We start from the raw sequence: 17,811 nt of genomic DNA, 5'->3' as shown, positions 1-17,811 counted from the left end.
AAGAGTTTAGTAATTAGCAAAATTAATAAATCAATCCTTGTAGGTTTGACATCCTTTTAAATTAAAATTATACTATAATAACGTCGTACGCTTGCGATAATAAAATCAGTATCAAATTTTTGGTGCTGATGCCAAGGATTGAATTTTTTTTCATTTTTATTAATATTATTTCCATAAGTCTTTGTTTTACATTAGATTTAATTTTTATGTGTTCCTAACTTCATTGTTGCTCTTGAATTGTGGACAGTTTATGCGAAGAGTTAAAAGCTCTAATCCAATTGAACCTTTTGATCCTGAAACTGAAGGTACACTCAGAAAGATAAGGGCAAGACAAAGGTTATTTGCAATGGAGAATAACAATCAAGGAGATAACAACGCAGGTGCTAATGATGGTGGAGTTAACGTCCAAGAAAATCCACCACCATCACCACAACCATAACCACAAAAACAAAGGGCAATTTGTGATTTCTGTATGCCTGTTGTTAATGAGAACCTCATTGGAATTTCTAATCCTGCCATTGCTACTAATAATTTTGAGTTGAAGCCGACATTGATTAATATGGTGCAACATAATCAGTTCGGGGGTATGGCTACTGAAGATCCTAATATTCATCTAGAAATTTTCCTAGAGGTGTGTGTTACAATGAAGATGAATGGTGTTTCTGATGACGCTATTAGACTACATCTCTTTCCTTTCTCTTTAAGGGATAGAGCAAGGAGTTGGTTGCAATCTCTGCCACTAGGGTCCATTAATACATGGGATGAAATGGCAAGAAAATTTCTAGTGAAATTTTTCCCTCCATCAAATTATGCTCAATTAAGAAGTGAAATTGGTCAGTTCAGATAGTTTGACTTTGAACCATTTTGTGAGTCTTCAGAGCGATTCAATGATTTATTACGTCGCTGGCCCTAACATGGTTATGAAAAATGGGTGCAAGTGCAGATCTTCTACAATGGGTTGAAAGGTCCAACCAAGATTATACTAGATGTTGTTGGAGGTGCGTTATTGGGAAAAACTGCTGATGAAGCATTTAATTTGATGGAAGAAATGACTATTAATAATTGCCAATAGCCCAATGAGTGTTCAATGCCTCAAAAGATAGCTGGGTTGTATGAACTGGATCAAATGACATCTATAACAACTTAGATTGCTGCCTTATCTAATCAAGTGGCTGCCTTAAAAAGCAAAACTAGCCTATCTATCATTGAGAGCATTGATGATGCTGCATCACAGTCTGGGGTTGGTTTGAATCAAGAGCAAGCACAATATGTGTCTCATGGAAATTACAACTACCTGAGTAACAATATGCCAAATTATTATCATCCGGGGTTGAGGAATCATGAGAAATTCTCTTATAATAATAACAAGAATGTCCTGCAACCACCTTCTGGTTTTAATGCTCAGCCACAAGCAGAGAAGATGCAATCTTTTGGGGACATATTAGGTACTTTTATGATGGAGACCAACAAGAGATTTAATAAGAATGAAGTAAGGTTGGATAATATTAAAACTCATATGTCTAACATGGGGGCTACAATGAATTCCATGGCGGTTCAAGTGGGACAATTGGCAACTACGACTGGTTCTCAGCAGAAAGGAGATTTTCCTAGTTACACAGAAGTGAACCCTAAAGAGCAATGTAAAGCCATTTATTTGAGAATTGGTAAGGAGTTTGAAGGAGTGTGACTTAGGAGAAAAAGACTTGACCAAGGGTGGATAACAAGGGTGAGCCAGTGGTATGAGAAATCGAAAAAGAGGAGAAAGTAGCCAAGTAAAGTATTAATGAGAAACCACCAACGAAGAAAGATAATCTTCCTATGTATCAACCTCCATTACCACATCCTTAAAGATTCCTAAAGAAGAAACTTGATGAGAAATTTGCCAAGTTTTTAGAGATAGTCAAGAAGATTAACATCGACATTCCATTTGTTGATTCTCTTGAGCAAATGCCCAATTATGTTAAGTTTATGAAGGAGGTTATGTTAAAGAAAAGAAATTTTGAGGATTATAAGACTATGAAGCTTACAAAGGAATGTAGTGCCATACTTAAGAAAAAACTGCCACAAAAGCTAAAGGATCCAGGTAACTTAACTATTCCTTGTAATATTGGGGGATCGTCATTTGATAAGGCTTTGTGTGACCTTGGTGCTAGTATTAATTTGATCTTGTTATCAATTTTTAAGAAGTTGGGTCTTGGGGAGGTAAAGCCTACAACCATTACTTTGCAACTTGTTGATCGTTCTTTTACATATCCACATGGGGTTATAAAATATGTTTTAGTTACTCTGGATCAGTTTGTATTTCCTGCTTATTTTGTGGTGTTGGATATGGAGGAGGACCATGAGATTCTATTGATTCTTGGTCACTCTTTCTTAGCAACTGATGGAGCACTTATTGATGTACAAGCATATCATTTAACATTGCGAGTTAATGAAGAGAAGGTTCGATTTGATATTTACAATGATGGGAATTAGCCAGTAACTGTGAATATTTGCAAGAGGATTGAATCATTCTTTCATTTAGTGAGTGAAGATCAAAAAGAGGAGATGGGTGTAGATCATTTACAAAATGGTAGCAAGAAAATTTCCTCAGAAGAACATATACCAACTGTTATGCCTCATTCCAATGTTTACAAGGAAAATACTAAAAAAATGTGAGATAAGAAGATACCATGGAAATAATATGTACCAGGACAACAAGTCTAGCATGTCCACTCATGTTTTAAGTTTTTACTGAGAAAGCTCAAATCAAGGTGGATGGATCCATTTACCATTACAAAAGTTTTTCCTTGTGGTCTCATCAAATTAAAATGAGAGAAGGGGTCTATCTTTTGAGTTCATAATGTGGGTAGTTAGGATCCATTTATTGGGTGACTGTATTAACCAATATATTATTTGAGACCTATGGGCATTGATGATGATGATGATGATGATGATGACGACGATGATGATAATACTTTGATAGTACTCGTCATGTGTAGAGAATGTGTGGATTGTGTGCTTGATTTATCATGATTACTTTGATATTGTCATCTTATATATTTTGATTGTACGTCGTTTTACTTGTTCTATGCATAATATGGTTGTGTGGGTATGAAGGGACTTGGATTGTTCGGTTGATATTGGGATAACTAGAACTTTCTTGATTTATGTGTTGAGGCTAAATTCTAAATCTTTGTTGTGTAGATGTGATTAAGGAATTTCTTTGGAACCTTTGAGCCAAAAAGCTAACATTTTATATGCAATATCTTTTGTTGTCCTTTTTTGAGCCTAATATTGCCTATTTTATTCTTTGATATTTGAAAACATCTCAAGATTTTGACTTTGAGCCATGAACTTGAAATTTTTTACCTTCATCCTATTTTGCACCATAAATATAGGTTGAGTTGAATTGATTGGATATATGATGTAAAGTGGGAATTTGGGGTATATTATAGAAATGTTACTATGGAAAAGCTTTGGGTGTTTGTAAAAATATTTACTTAGCTCTAATCCATTTGTGCTTTCTTGAAAAGTTCTCTTGTAAAAAAAAAAAAGAATTTTTTTTTTGACAAGAGACAAATGCTAGAGTGATTATAACTCATTTGTGCTGAAAATTGAAGCGTGGAATGAAAAAATGTTGAAAGGGGGGGATCGTAAAGGGCAATAATGTATTATTTGAGTTAGTTGATTTGTAAGTTTATTGTGTGAAATTTAGCCTAAATGACATTCTTATCCACCATTTATGTAACCTCCTCCTAATCCAGGATTGTTACACTGTATAATTAAATAGTGCTTAACTCGCTAAACGAGTTATTTGGACTTAAAACATGTAATTGAAACTAACAACATGTTTAGGCACTAAAAATGTCAGTCAAAAGTCAACCATTTCATTAAAAGAGTTTGAGTGCAATACATGGGATCCCAACAAAGCTTAAAGCTGTTACAAACTCCAAAATGAATACAAAAGCCGACCTAAGCGGCAAAATTAGGGTCCAACCCTAGTTCCAACTGATACCCTCGACTACGATGGTTGAGCAGGCCACATATGTACACCATGCCCCTGAAGCTCTCCAACTCATGGCTGGTCCAACTTTTCTTTTCCTTTACCTCCACCATTTAGCAACTATAAGCCAAGTCTCAGCAAGAAAACATAATCACGCTCCTAAGTAGTAATTCATCAGATAACGAAATCATAAATAACATGCCTAGCATTAATAACCCTACTCGTGCATGCATTAAATCCAGATAAGTGACTATAAAGTCACAACAGGGCTCATTCCCAATTCCCTATATAACCAGCCTCAGGTCTGGCTAAGCGTACCTGACGCTTATTATTTCACGCGGCCATAGGGTCGTTCAAGCTTATATAACGCTTCTAGGTTAGCTTACCCACCTCGGCCAGCATTCAGCATGCTATTGTTGCCCTCGACTCATAATTCGAGCCTTTAAACCCTCGAGTGATAAGCCGAGCCTTTAAAACCTTAACTTATAAGCTGAGCCTTTAAACCCTCAACTTATAAGCCGAGCCTTGTAAACCAGATATGTCCTTGACTAATAAGCCGAGCCTTGTAAACCAGATATATCCTTGACTAATAAGCCGAGCTTTTAATCAAATATCATAGATAGATCCTTGACTTATAAGCTAAGCTTTTAATCATATACAATAGATAGATCCTTGACTTATAAGCCAAGCTTTTCAGTTGAATATAATTGATAAACTCTCGACTTATAAGCCGATCCTTTTAATAAGATATAACAGATAACCATCGACTTATAAGCCAGCCTTTCAATCAGACATACAAATAAGCAGTCATTACTTAACATAGAAAAGTACAGCGCAATCAACATGTTTATTGAAACATTCTCAGCATAGTTATAACCATGTTCAAAAGCTAGGCCAAGCCCTAAACACAGATCGGGTGTAGTTTTCTTACCTCAGGTCTTGAGTAAATAGTGTACAGCGACCCCGAGTACGGTCCTTTCCTTTAGAGCCTAACGGTTCACCCTAGTCATAACCATATCAAGGAATAATTATCAGGAAACGAACTAATAAAGGCTTCCAAAATGAGTCCTAGCCTCCAAGACCTTGAATTCCACTTACCCAGTTAGTAGAACCATTCCCGAGCCCTTACATTTGGGTTCCTATAACCCAAAACCTTATTGCTAATATTTTCCTCAATTAGAGTTGTGATGCCCCCCACTAAGGGTTGCAGCGCAACAAGTCAGAGATCCTCGAGCCCAAATCCTCAAGGCACGGTTTGAGGCACCTCCTTGCCCCTTTGAGTTCATAAGGGTCTCGGTGCCCCAAGAATAGCGCCGTGGCGCGACCTATGAACCCAAAAAAACCAGAGATTTTAAGAATCACCAACTCCCCAAAAATCATCCAAATACATGATTTTAACAATTTTGACCATAATAATGGTCCCAGGAGCTCAGAAACATCAAAACCAATCTAAAAAATCAATCAAAATCTCTTAAACTTAGAATTCCAATAAAACTTCAAAAACCAGAGAAAACCAAAATCTAAACTAAGATAATTGAGGTACCTCTGCTAGAATTTGAATCTCCAGCTTGTAGTAACCGAGGTTACCTTTCTCTTAGACCTCTTTATTTATGTGATTATAAGTTGTCTTAATTTTATAGAGTAGATTTAACTTGAGTTTTGGTGATAGAATAAGGTTTAATTTTTTAAAAATATTTAAAGGTTATAATTACTATAGTATAGTATAGCTTTATGATATTAGTAGCCTTGTTTGTGGGAAAATGGGTGATTGTGTAAGAATAAATTAATTATGGTATTATAAAGAATTGTTATGGATCGAGTCTACATAAAGCCCTAAAGCCCAATAAGATTTTGGGCTTAGTAAATTCAAAATCAGGCTAGAGAATTAGAGTTTTGTTATTTTATGGTTAGTTAGGATATTTGTGGATTAGGTTGTTATTTAGATAATTAAATAAAATTTTCATAACTTTAGGATACTATAACTTCGAACCCATTTTTGACCCATTTATATTATAATTTTGGAAAAATAATATTTTTAAAAAGCTATAGATAATTGAATTAGCTTTCTAATGATATAAAGATTGTTTAAATCAGACTCCTACAACTTCAGTTATGTTGATTTTACTACAGGTGAGTCCAGAGTTACGAGATTTAGGTAGTTAGAGGTTGATATATTTTTCCTATGTAGTTTGATGTTAGATTATTCCTCAATTATTTAATAAAAATATTAATAAGATAATGTAGAGATATTTTCTATAGAAGTTAGGTAACTATTTTATTTTAATTTAAATTTGGATTATAGTTAGAATGAAATTAAGATTTTTGAGAGCCTATAAATAGAGCCTATTCCTTCTCATAATTTTCATTCACTCTTGCTCTTCTTAAGACCCTCACGCACACACTCTCTTTCTCCTTATTGTTGTCGTGCACCACCATAAAAACACAAACCCTAAGGTCGAAATCATCACCACCATCACCTCTTCAAATCTTTGACCCTAGTACCCAAAGAGGCCACACGACCAAGGCTACCTTTCTTATTGTCAAAACCCTACAAGCAAGCATTTAAGGATCTAGGGTTTTTCTTCAAGATTAAGGTTGAGGTATAGTTACGTTTTGATTGTGTTTGAATTTTAGATCTATTAGTTTATGTTTTAATAATTGTATTATGTTTATGAAATAGGGTTTTAAGAAGGATTACCATATAAATGACTCAAGTATAGTTTATGTGCACCACACTCAAGGTAAGGAAAATTAGGTAGTTTAGTTTATGACATAGTTTATGTTTTGTATGACCTAACATTTCAGGTACAATAAAGGGGTAAGTGTGACTGGACCTAAGGTGTCCAATGATGTATGATGGACTTATGTGCGATAGGCTCAATTGCCAAACTTGTATGATGGACTTATGTTCGGGGCTTAATTAGCACCCATGTATAATCACTTATCTTTTTATTATATCTGTCTTGTTATTATGACTATAACCTATGATTATGACCTAGGATATATTTTGATCTTCTATGATTAGTATAAATTAGTGTTGTTATGAACTCTTGTATGAACATATGGTATGATTGTTATGACTAATGTTATGATTGCATGATAAAATTTATGATCTAGATATGTGTGTGATCTTTGGTATGATGGTGACATAGGATAGATTATGACCTTGGTTTCTATTATGAATATAGTATTGCATGTAAAATTATTCACTATAAGTTTATGATTGATTTCTGTATGAATTGTTGTCTATTTTCCTTACTGGGCTTAGAAGCTCATTCATCTCTTTTATTTTTGCAGAATAAGTTAATCTTAGATGACCGGTAGCGAGCGGATTCCCAATAGCAGGACTGGTGTGAATATGTGGGGGTCGTATAGCTGCATGTTATTTTCTTGGGAAATTATGAACTTTATGATTAAATGTTGCCTAGTTTTATTTTTATTTTATTGTAAAGACTATAATTTATTTTTCTTAAACCTGGGTTATGTTTATTTTAACTTATCAACAAAGAAGGAAACACTTTCTTACGATTTATTACGTTACTTTTCAACATCTTTATTTTCTACAATTAAAGCTAGAATTTAGGGTGTTACAAGTGGTATCAGAGCCCACAGTTATACTGGTACAGAACGTTCTCACATATTCATACAAATCAGAAAAAGGGGTCGTCTCGTTACCAAGTAAGTACCCTGTTTTGTTTATATTGTTTATAACCCTAGTAATTTACAGTTTATTTTGATTTCAGAGTCTAGAACAATGAATCATAATGTGATTAGAGTCATATCTGATATAGAAGATTAGATCTTTAGTTTAGTAGATATATATTTTTTTAAATAAGACGTTTTAGTATAACTTCCTTTAGTTTGTTATGGATATTTATTTGTTTTAAATAAATTTTTTATTTTTTATTTTTTTTATATTAGTTTTGCAATTTTGTATTGTTTTTTTTATATTGTGGATATTTATGGATTTTGGTAATATTAAAATGGTTTTAATATTTATTTTGGGCTCAATTGAAAGTGTAAGGTTTAAATTCCTCTCTTATGGGTTAGCCAATATGTGAAGGCCCATTTGCTCTGCATTATTAGATTGGGCCTAATTAATAAATAAAAATTAATAAGATGAGGGTTCAAATTCCTATCTTTTGGGTCCAAGTGGAAGTTAGGGGGCCATTAGTAGTGGGTACAACATACTGAACCCAACCCTCCTCCATGGAAGATTCAATTGTTAAGGCCCATTTACCCGAGTTGACTTAATTGTAATAGGATAGTTTTAATAGATAGATGGACCTAATAGACAGTAGTACAATAGGCTAGGTTATAATTTTTTTTTGTTTGTCTTAGTTTTTACAATTTTCTCTTTTGGATGAAACAGAAAAGAAAATGGAGTAGGAACTAAGAAGATCCGAAAGAATGAACGAACAAGAAATCAAACAGGAAAGAGTACAAGGAAGAAGCCGAAGAATGGCTTCGTTCGGTAGAATCCATATTGGAACATATGCGCTTGGGAAATGAGGACCGAATCTCATGCGCCTCAAGCTTACTCAAGAAAGACATTCGCATTTGGTGGGATATAGTGAAGTAGACTCGAGATGTCAATGTTATAACTTGGGAAGAGTTTAGCCAAGAATTCCATAAGAAATACTACAGCCCTGCGTTTCTAGCCACAAGGGTGGACAAATTCATTGTGTTTACTAAAGGGAATTCGAATGTGACGAAATATGCCAAAAAATTTAACCAACTGGCCAAGTTCGCAGCGGACACGGTACCCACTGAGACATTACAAATTCAAAGATTCATAAAATGGCTAAAGCGAATGATAGGTCAAGACGTAATGTTGGTTCGGCGAATAGCCACATACACGGAAACGTTGGGAATAGCTCGGAAGCCGAGCAGGCGGAGGATAAAATCTGGAAAGAAGGAGCGGCCGGAAAGACGTCAAGAAAAGCAATGACGAACAAAATGACCACAAAAGGAAACACGATGGTGGTCATAACCAAAAGGAGGACAAGAAAGGGAAAACTACATCGAAAGGCAATAGGAATAAAAAGCCTTACGTAGAATATCCTCAATGCCCAATCTATAGAGAAAATTTTTAGGAGAATGCCAATATAAGACTAAAGGTTGCTTCAATTGTGGAAACGAAGGTCATCTCAAGAAAGACTGCCCGAAATTGAGAGACTAAAAGAAGGACGAAAAGCTAATACCGCCAGAGTTTTCACTCTTACATAAGGTGAGGTAGAAACTAGCAATACAGTAGTATCGGGTCAGATCACAATCTCTGGCAAGAAATTCATTGTTTTATTTGATTAAGAAGCGACGCATTCCTTTGTCTTTATGAATATGATTGATAGCTTAGATAAGCCATGCAAACTTTTTAGAGATAAGTTTGTCACGGAATTACCTTCAGGGGAAAGAATGCTATCTAGTAGAGGGGTCTGTAGCGTTGTAGTTAGAATCGAAGAAAAAGAATTACCAGTAGATTTGATCGAGTTAAACCTTAAGGACTATGATATAAGGAATGGATTGGTTAGAAAAATATGGGGCAACAATTGACTGTAAGGGGGTAAGACGGTCAATTTTCGAACAGAAGATGTTGAGAAGCTCACTTACAGAGGAGTAATTTCTAGAACTCGCATATGATAGTCTTAGCTCTCATAGCTCAGTGTATAATCAGTAGCGGTTGCCAGTCATTTCTAGCCAACATAGTAGACAAGTCACGAGAGACGCAACTCAAACCAAAGAATGTGCACATAGTATGCGAATTTACCGAGGTATTTTCAGAAGATCTATCGGGATTACCTCCGAGTAGGGAGATCGAGTTCAAAATAGAGTTGGCACCAGAAACGGCACCAATATCAAAAACTTCATATAGGATGGCGCCGACGAAGCTTAAGGAATTAAGGATACAACTGCAAGAGTTTTTAGACAAGGGTTTTATTAGACCAAGCTTTTCGCCTTGGGGTGCACCAATGATTTTTTTTCAAGAAGAATGACGGGAGCATGAGGATGTGCATAGATTATTGAGAGCTAAACAAAGTGACGATCAAGAACAAGTATCCTTTGCCTCGAATAGACGATCTTTTTGATCAATTGCAAGGATCCAAAGTGTTCTCAAAGATAGATCTACAGTCAGGATATCACCAACTAAAAGTACGAGAGGAGGATATGCCAAAGACGACTTTCAGGACTCGATATGGACATTACGAGATCTTAGTAATATCATTTGGATTGACAAATGCACTAGCCGCGTTCATGATCTTATGAACCGAGTATTTAAGGATTACTTGGATAAGTTCGTGGTGGTATTCGTTGACGACATACTAATTTACTCAAAGATAGAAGCCGAACATGAAGGGCACTTGAGACTGATGTTAGAAAGGCTCAAGAAACACCAATTATACGCTAAGTTTAAGAAATGCAAATTCTGGCTAGAGAAGGTGGCATTTTTAGGACACAATGTAAAAAAAAATGGTGTAGAAGTACACCCAACCAAGATGGAAGCTGTGAAAGACTGGCCCAAGCCTAAGAGCGCCACCAAAGTAAAAAGTTTTACGGGCTTAGCAGGATACTAAAGACGATTTGTTGAAGGGTTCTCATAAATAGATACGCCCTTAACAAATTTTACAAGGAAGCGACGTAAATTTGTATGGACGGAGAAGTGCAAAGAAAGCTTCCAAACGCTAAAGGACAAGCTCATAACAATCCCAGTTCTATGCATCCCAAATGAAAAGGGAAAGTATGTAGTATATTGCGACGCGTCAAAACAAGGACTTGGATGCGTTTTGATGCAAGACGGAAAGGTGGTCGCATACGCCTCGAGACAACTAAAGGAGGACAAACAAAGGTACCCGACCCATGACTTGGAGTTGGTAGCAGTGGTCTTCGCTCTAAAGATTTGGAGGCATTATCTGTACGGAGAGAAGTGCGAGATCTATACGGACCACAAGAGTTTAAAGTACTTCTTTACGAAAAAGGAGCTCAACATGAGGCAATGAAGGTGGCTAGAGCTAGTTAAGAACTACGATTGTGAGATTTTGTATCATCTGGGGAAGGCTAATGTCGTGGAAAGCGCGCTTAGTAGACAAAGTTATGGTAGCATATGAACGCTTAAGGGGATTCCATAACCCTTACAAGATGATATTAAGAAATCCGAAATCGAGCTGATAACAGGACAATTAGCTGTTTTCACAATCAAGTCAACACTTATGGAGGAAATTAAGAAGAAACAACAAGAGGACGAGTTTCTTCTTAAGAAAAAGGCAGCACTACAAAGCTCGTAAAATGTTGATTTTTTGATAACAAAGTAAGGTATGCTACGATATAGAAATCGAGTGTGTGTGTCGAATAATGACGTATTAAGAGAAAGTATCATGCGAGAAGTGCACACCACTTCGTATTCACTTCATCCGGGATCAACCAAGATGTACAACGATGTCAAGACAGTGTATTGGTGGCCAAGAATGAAGAAAGACATAGCAAAGTTTGTAGCAAAATGTCTTACATGCCAACAAGTTAAGGTCGAACATTAGCAACCCGCTATAACATTACAACCGTTAGAGATTCCTGAATGGAAATGGGAAGATATAGCGATGGACTTCGTGAAGGGATTACCAAGGACCACCAAGCAGCTTGACTCTGTTTGGGTGACAGTAGATAGACTCACAAAAATTTGCTCACTTCTTGCCAGTAAGAACAATTTACAACGATGAGCAGTATGCAAAGCTTTATGTGGCGAAGATGATAGTCTTTGATAAAGGATCGATTTTTACCTCAAAGTTCTGGGAAAGCTTACAGTATGCCATGGGCACTAAGTTAAAGCTAAGTACGGTATTTCACCCTTAAACTGATGGTCAGTCAGAACGTACCATTCAAATTTTAGAAGATATGTTGAGGGCGTGTGCATTAGACTTCTCAGGATTGTGGAGCAAGTATCTACCCTTAATAGAGTTCTCCTTAACAACAATTATCAGGCTGCGATAGCATGTCACCTTATGAGATGCTATATGGATGGAAGTGTAGATCACCACTTCATTGGGACGACATTGGTGAAAGACGATATTTAGGACTTGAAGCTCTAAGAGAAGCAACATAAGCGATAGAAAAGATAAGACGAAGAATGTTTGCCGCTCAAAGTCACCAGAAGAGCAATGTCGACACTAAAAGGCGAAACATTGAGTTTTCAGTAGGCGATCAAGTCTTTCTCAAAGTATCTCTGATGAAGAGGATTATGCGTTTTAGAAAGAAAGGAAAGTTAAGTTCGAAGTTTATAGGTCCTTTTGAGTTGTTGGACAAAGTAGGGCAAGTAGCATATCGGTTGGCTTTACATCCATCATTAGCTGAAACACATAATGTTTTCCATATATTTATGTTGAGAAAGTATGTATCAAATCCATCCCATGTGCTCGATTACGAGGCTCTAGAGTTGAAACAAGATTGCATTTATGAAGAATGGCCAGTACACGTTCTAGAGTGGGGAACTAAGGAATTAAGGTCCAAAAGTATCCCAATAGTTAAAATCTTGTGGAGCAATAGCACTGAAAGAAAGGAAACATGGGAATTGGAGGAAGATATGAGGGAACGGTATACCGAGGATTTTTTAGTAAGTGAAATTTCGAGGACGAAATTTCTTTAAGGAGGGGAGAATTGTAGTAGCCGAGGTTACCTTTCTCTTAGACCTCTTTATTTATGTGATTATAGGTTGTCTTAATTTTACAGAATAGATTTAACTTGAGTTGTGGTGATTGAATAAGGTTTAATTTTTTTTTAAATATTTAGTGGTTATAATTATTATAGTATAGTATAGCTTTATGATATTAGTAGCCTTGTTTGTGGGAAAATTGGTGATTGTGTAAGAATAAATTAATTATGGTATTATTAAGAATCGTTATGGATCGAGTCTACATAAAGCCCTAAAGCCCAATAAGATTTTGGGCTTAGTAAATTCAAAATCACGCTAGAGAATTAGAGTTGTTATTTAGATAATTAAATACAATTTTCGTAACTTTAGGATACTGTAACTTCGGACCCATTTTTGACTCATTTATATTATGATTTTGGAAAAATAGTATTTCTAAAACGTTATAGAGAATTTAATTAGCTTTCTAACGATATAAAGATTGTATAAATCAGAGTTCTACAGCTTCAGTTATGTTGATTTTACTATAGGTGAGTCTAGATTTACGAGATTTAGGTAGTTAGAGGTTGAGATATTTTTCCTAGGTTGTTTGATGTTAGATTATTCCTCTATTATTTAATAAAAATATTAATAAGATAATTTAGAAATATTTTCTATAGAAGTTAGGATTCTATTTTATTTAAATTTAAATTTGGATTATAGTTAGAATGAAATTAAGATTTTTGAGAGCCTATAAATAGAGCCTATTCCTTCTCATTATTTTCATTCACTCTTGCTCTTCTTGAGATCCTCACACACACACACTCTCTCTCATCCTATTGTTGTCGTGCACCACCATAAAAACACAAACCCTAAGGTCGAAATCACCACCACCATCACCTCTTCAAATCCTTGACCCTAGTACCCAAAGAGGTCACACGACCAAGGCTATCTTTCTTATTGTCAAAACCCTACAAGCAAGCATTTAAGGATCTAGGGTTTTTCTTCATGATCAAGGTTGTGGTATAGTTACGTTTTGATTGTGTTTGAGTTTTAGATCTATTAGTTTATGTTTTAATAATGGTGTTATGTTTATGAAATAGGGTTTTAAGAATGATTACCATATAAATGACTCAAGTATAGTTCTGTGCACCACACTCAAGGTAAGGAAAAATAGGTAGTTTAGTTTATGACAGTTTATGTTTTGTATGACCTAACATTTCAGGTACAATAAAGGGGTAAGTGTAACTGGACCTAAGGTGTCCAATGATGTATGACAGACTTATGTCCGGTAGGCTCAATTGCCAAACTTGTATGACGGACCTAAGTTGATGTCTGGTAGGCTCGGTTGCCAAACTTGTATGACAGACTTATGTCCGGGGATTATGATTATGAACTATGACCTAGGATATATTTTGATCTTGTATGATTAGTATAAATTAGTGTTGTTATGAACTCTTGCATGAACTGATGGTATGATTGTTATGACTAATGTTATGATTGCAGGATAAAATTTATGATCTAGATATGTGTATAATCTTTGGTATGACGATGATATAGGATAGATTATGACCTTGGTTTCTGTTATGAATATAGTATTGCATGTGAAATTATTCGTTATAAGTTTATGATTGATTTTTGTATGAATTGTTGTCTATTTTCCTTATTGGGCTTAGAAGCTCATTCATTTCTTTTATTTTTGCAGAATAAGTTAATCTTAGATGACCGGTAGCAAGCGGATTCCCAATAGCAGGACTGGTGTGAATATGTGGGGGTCGTATAGTTGCATGTTATTTTCTTGAGAAATTATGAACTTTATGATTAAATGTTGCCCAGTTTTATTTTTATATTATTGTAAAGACTATTATTTATTTGTTTTAAACCCAGGTTATGTTTATTTTAAATTATCAATAAAGAAGGCAACACTTTTTTAAGATTTATTATGTTTATTTTTCAACATCTTTATTTTCTACAATTAAAGCTAGAATTTAGGGTGTTACACATCTAGTACTCCTAGCTTTAGCTACCTCCAACTTGCCCCAAATCACAATAAAAATTCAAATCCTCTTTCAAAACCTCAAAGCTGAGAGAGAGAGAGAGAGAAATGTGTGTGAGAGAGAAAGTTCTATTTTTGTGTTCCTCTATTTTCCTTCCCCCGAGTTGATAAACTCAGCTGCAATAGCTTAAGGGTCCAAAAGACCAAAATGCCCCTAAGACAGAACTTCTCGATCAAAGCCCGCTAAGGGAAAACTTTTCATTAACACTCCTGTCTCACATTATACTTAAAATTCCCAGTTAATTCCGCTAAACCCAGAATATCACTATTTTTTCCAAAATACGACTAATACTCTAGTGAGTCTCGGTAATTCACCAAATTACCGAAATACCCCTTGGCTCACCCCAAGCTAGGTATGAATCCCTTGCTGTGACTAACCGTTATCTTGCTCAAAAGGACTCCTGCCGAATATCTCAAATATATCCTCATATTAATGTGGTCTAAATTATATAATCACAATTATATCCTTAACGGGTCAGAATTACAAATATGCCCCTTTAAATAAAAGCGGGCATGATTAATCATATAATAATATAATCCATGCAATTCACATAATCACATAAATATTCATTTAATTCACATATACACACATAATATTCCTATATTGCCCTCATGGCCCCCAATCAAGGCACTAAGCCTTATTAGGAATTTTGGGGAGTTACATATATCCCCTCCTTATAAAAATTTCGCCCTCAAAATTTACCTGAACAGCTCGGGGTTTTGATCCCGCATCATTGACTCTAATTCCCAGGTCGCTTCCTTGACCCTGTTGTTCCTCCATAATACCTTAACCAAATGTATGGTTTTGTTCCTCAATACTTTGTCCTTTTTATCCAAGAGCAGAACTAGTTGCTCCTCATAGGCCAAATTTGTTTGTAGCTCCAGATCTTCATAACTCAACTCATGGGTTACATCTGACACATATTTCTGAAGCATCAAAATATGGAATACGTTATGAACCCTTGACATCGATTGGGGGTAAAGGCAACCTATAGGCTACCTAAGAAATCCTTTCCAGGGTCTCAAAAGGTCCCACGAACCTAGGGCTCACCTTGCCCTTCTTCCCAAACCACTTCACCCCTCTCAATGATGAAACACGGAGGAAAACATAGTCCTCAGCCTAGAACCCTATATCTCTAAGCTTTGGATCAGCGTAGCTCTTCTGTCTACTTTGAGAAGCAAGCATCCGAGCTCTATTCTTCTCAATAGCCTCATTGGTCCTCTGAACTGCTTCAAGACCCAGATATTTCCTCTATCACATTTCATCCCAACAGATGGGTGATCTGTATTTCCTACCATACAACATCTCATAAGGAGCCACTCCAATAGTCAACTGGTAGTTGTTGTTGTAAGGAAAACTCAATCAATGGCAAGTACTTAATCCAGGGCCCTTAAAAGTCCAGTACACATGCTCACAGCATGTCCTCTAATATCTGTATTGTCCTCTCATATTGTCCAACTATCTGAGGATGATAGGCGGTACTAAACTTCATTTGTGTACCCATAGCCTTTTGCAGACTTCCCCAAAACTTTGAAGTAAAGAAGGTGTATGATTAGTGTTCAAAAGTAACATTTTATTAGTCTTTAAGTTTAAAATTAATCAAGTTTTAATTAATATTTTCATGGATTTATTGTCATATATTTTATATTTGAAAATATTAATTTTAATTTAATTTGTGATTAATTTTCAGGAAATAAAACATATTTTGACACAAAGAAAAAGAAAGAAGAAAGAAAGAATTAAAATTGAAGAAATCATGAAGAAAATGGCATTTTTGACAAAATTAGGCCCAAAGCGGCCCAGGCCCAATGTCTTCAGCAACCAGCCGAGCCAAGCCGACCCCAGTTGAGCCAAACCGAGTTGGAGCTGCCTGTTGCGCCTGCCACGATCTGACGCTGCTACCACCCGCCTGACGCGCCAGCCTGCCGAGCCAACCAGCTGCTGCCACGCGTCCCACGATGCCTGCAGCTGCTCCCCACACGCCCGACCACTCCACCTGCCACGTTCTGACTGTGTCCCCCACTCCACCTGCAGCCTTTTACAAAGCCAATTCGAGGCCGACATGTGTCCAACTTGTCCCATTTTGCATTAGATTTTGAAGCCACTTTCTCCACTTTCTAATGCACAAAAATACCCACTTTGGAGCAAAAGTTTCTCTATAAATAGAGAACCAAAACTAATGTAAAAACATCATATTTTAGAGTGAAAAAAGATAATTTGTTATTTTGTTTCTTTTCTTATTTCTAGTTTATATTTGCTTGTTTTAGGTGACAAAAATGAGTGAATTATTTTAGAAATATTGGTGAGGTTAGAGTGTAGTTGTTGTACTTATCATTCTCAATAGTGATATTGATTCTTCTTATGCTTTATTTTCATATCTCATTAATTATTTTGTTTCTCATCTTCTAATTTCTTTTCTAAAATTATTTAGCATCTTTTACATAAGTTCAGTCATGCTTTTCTTATGTAACTTAGATTGTTAATTTATTTTAGTATATTTGTTATATTGTATGTCTTTTACTGCATTTTGCCAGTAGTATTTTGTCGCTCTTGGATATATAATATGATATGCTATGAAATTAGGAGATAGATTCAATTTAATCTAGATTATTTAATTTGTGCTTTTAACATATACATCTTCCAGTTGCAATTAATGGTGTAGAATTGCAACTGTGTTTTGAATTAATATCAATATTAGAATAGGTTTTACAGCACTGCATATCTACCTTGCCATGCTCTTTTTCTGATCGATTTCCCTAATCTATCATTTTTCTTTCACGAAATCCATTTCTTCAATTCTATTTTATTTTTATCTTTTATTTACTAATCAAATCTTTAGTTGTGTTTGTCTCTCTGTGGATACGACATAGCCCAATTACTACTGCGACCGCATAGGAGTTTATTGGGCGATATCAATTTTTGGCGCCGCTGCCGGGGAGGTAATTCTATAATTAAAGGTTTGCATAGTAAATTAATTTTTTTTATAAAAAAAAAGTCGTATAATTTTTTTTAATTTCTCTTTTAATTTTTTCCTTAGTAATTTTTATTTTTAGTTTCTTTTTGTTATTTATTCATTTTTCTAATTGTTTTATTTTACTTGTTTATTTTACTTTTATTTTATTTTTATTTTTAGTTTGTTTATTAGTTTTTAATTT

At 35.4% G+C, this 17,811-nt stretch overlaps 1 protein-coding gene across 1 annotated transcript; it reads left to right on the top strand.

Moving 5' to 3' along the window:
* Window positions 1-472: 472 nt before the first annotated feature.
* On the top strand, window positions 473-2,475 carry LOC133785663 (uncharacterized). The gene is made up of 3 exons (XM_062224884.1): window positions 473-769; window positions 1,148-1,683; window positions 1,851-2,475. The coding sequence occupies exons 1-3, from the start codon at window positions 473-475 to the stop codon at window positions 2,473-2,475; spliced, it is 1,458 nt and encodes a 485-aa protein (XP_062080868.1).
* Window positions 2,476-17,811: the final 15,336 nt, after the last annotated feature.

Source organism: Humulus lupulus, chromosome 6 (assembly GCF_963169125.1).
Source record: "Humulus lupulus chromosome 6, drHumLupu1.1, whole genome shotgun sequence".
Lineage (NCBI taxonomy): Eukaryota > Viridiplantae > Streptophyta > Magnoliopsida > Rosales > Cannabaceae > Humulus > Humulus lupulus.
The sequence above is the reverse complement of the archived record's forward strand: the minus strand, read 5'-3'. Positions and strand labels throughout refer to the sequence as shown.

Excerpts from the sequence above, each read along its gene's own strand:
- LOC133785663 (XM_062224884.1), top strand. The coding sequence starts at position 473 with ATGCCTGTTGTTAATGAGAACCTCATTGGAATTTCTAATCCTGCCATT. Across the intron at positions 770-1,147 it reads TTAATACATGGGATGAAATG|ATTGCTGCCTTATCTAATCA; the intron begins GCAAGAAAATTT and ends ATAACAACTTAG. Across the intron at positions 1,684-1,850 it reads GGTAAGGAGTTTGAAGGAGT|ATTCCTAAAGAAGAAACTTG; the intron begins GTGACTTAGGAG and ends ACATCCTTAAAG.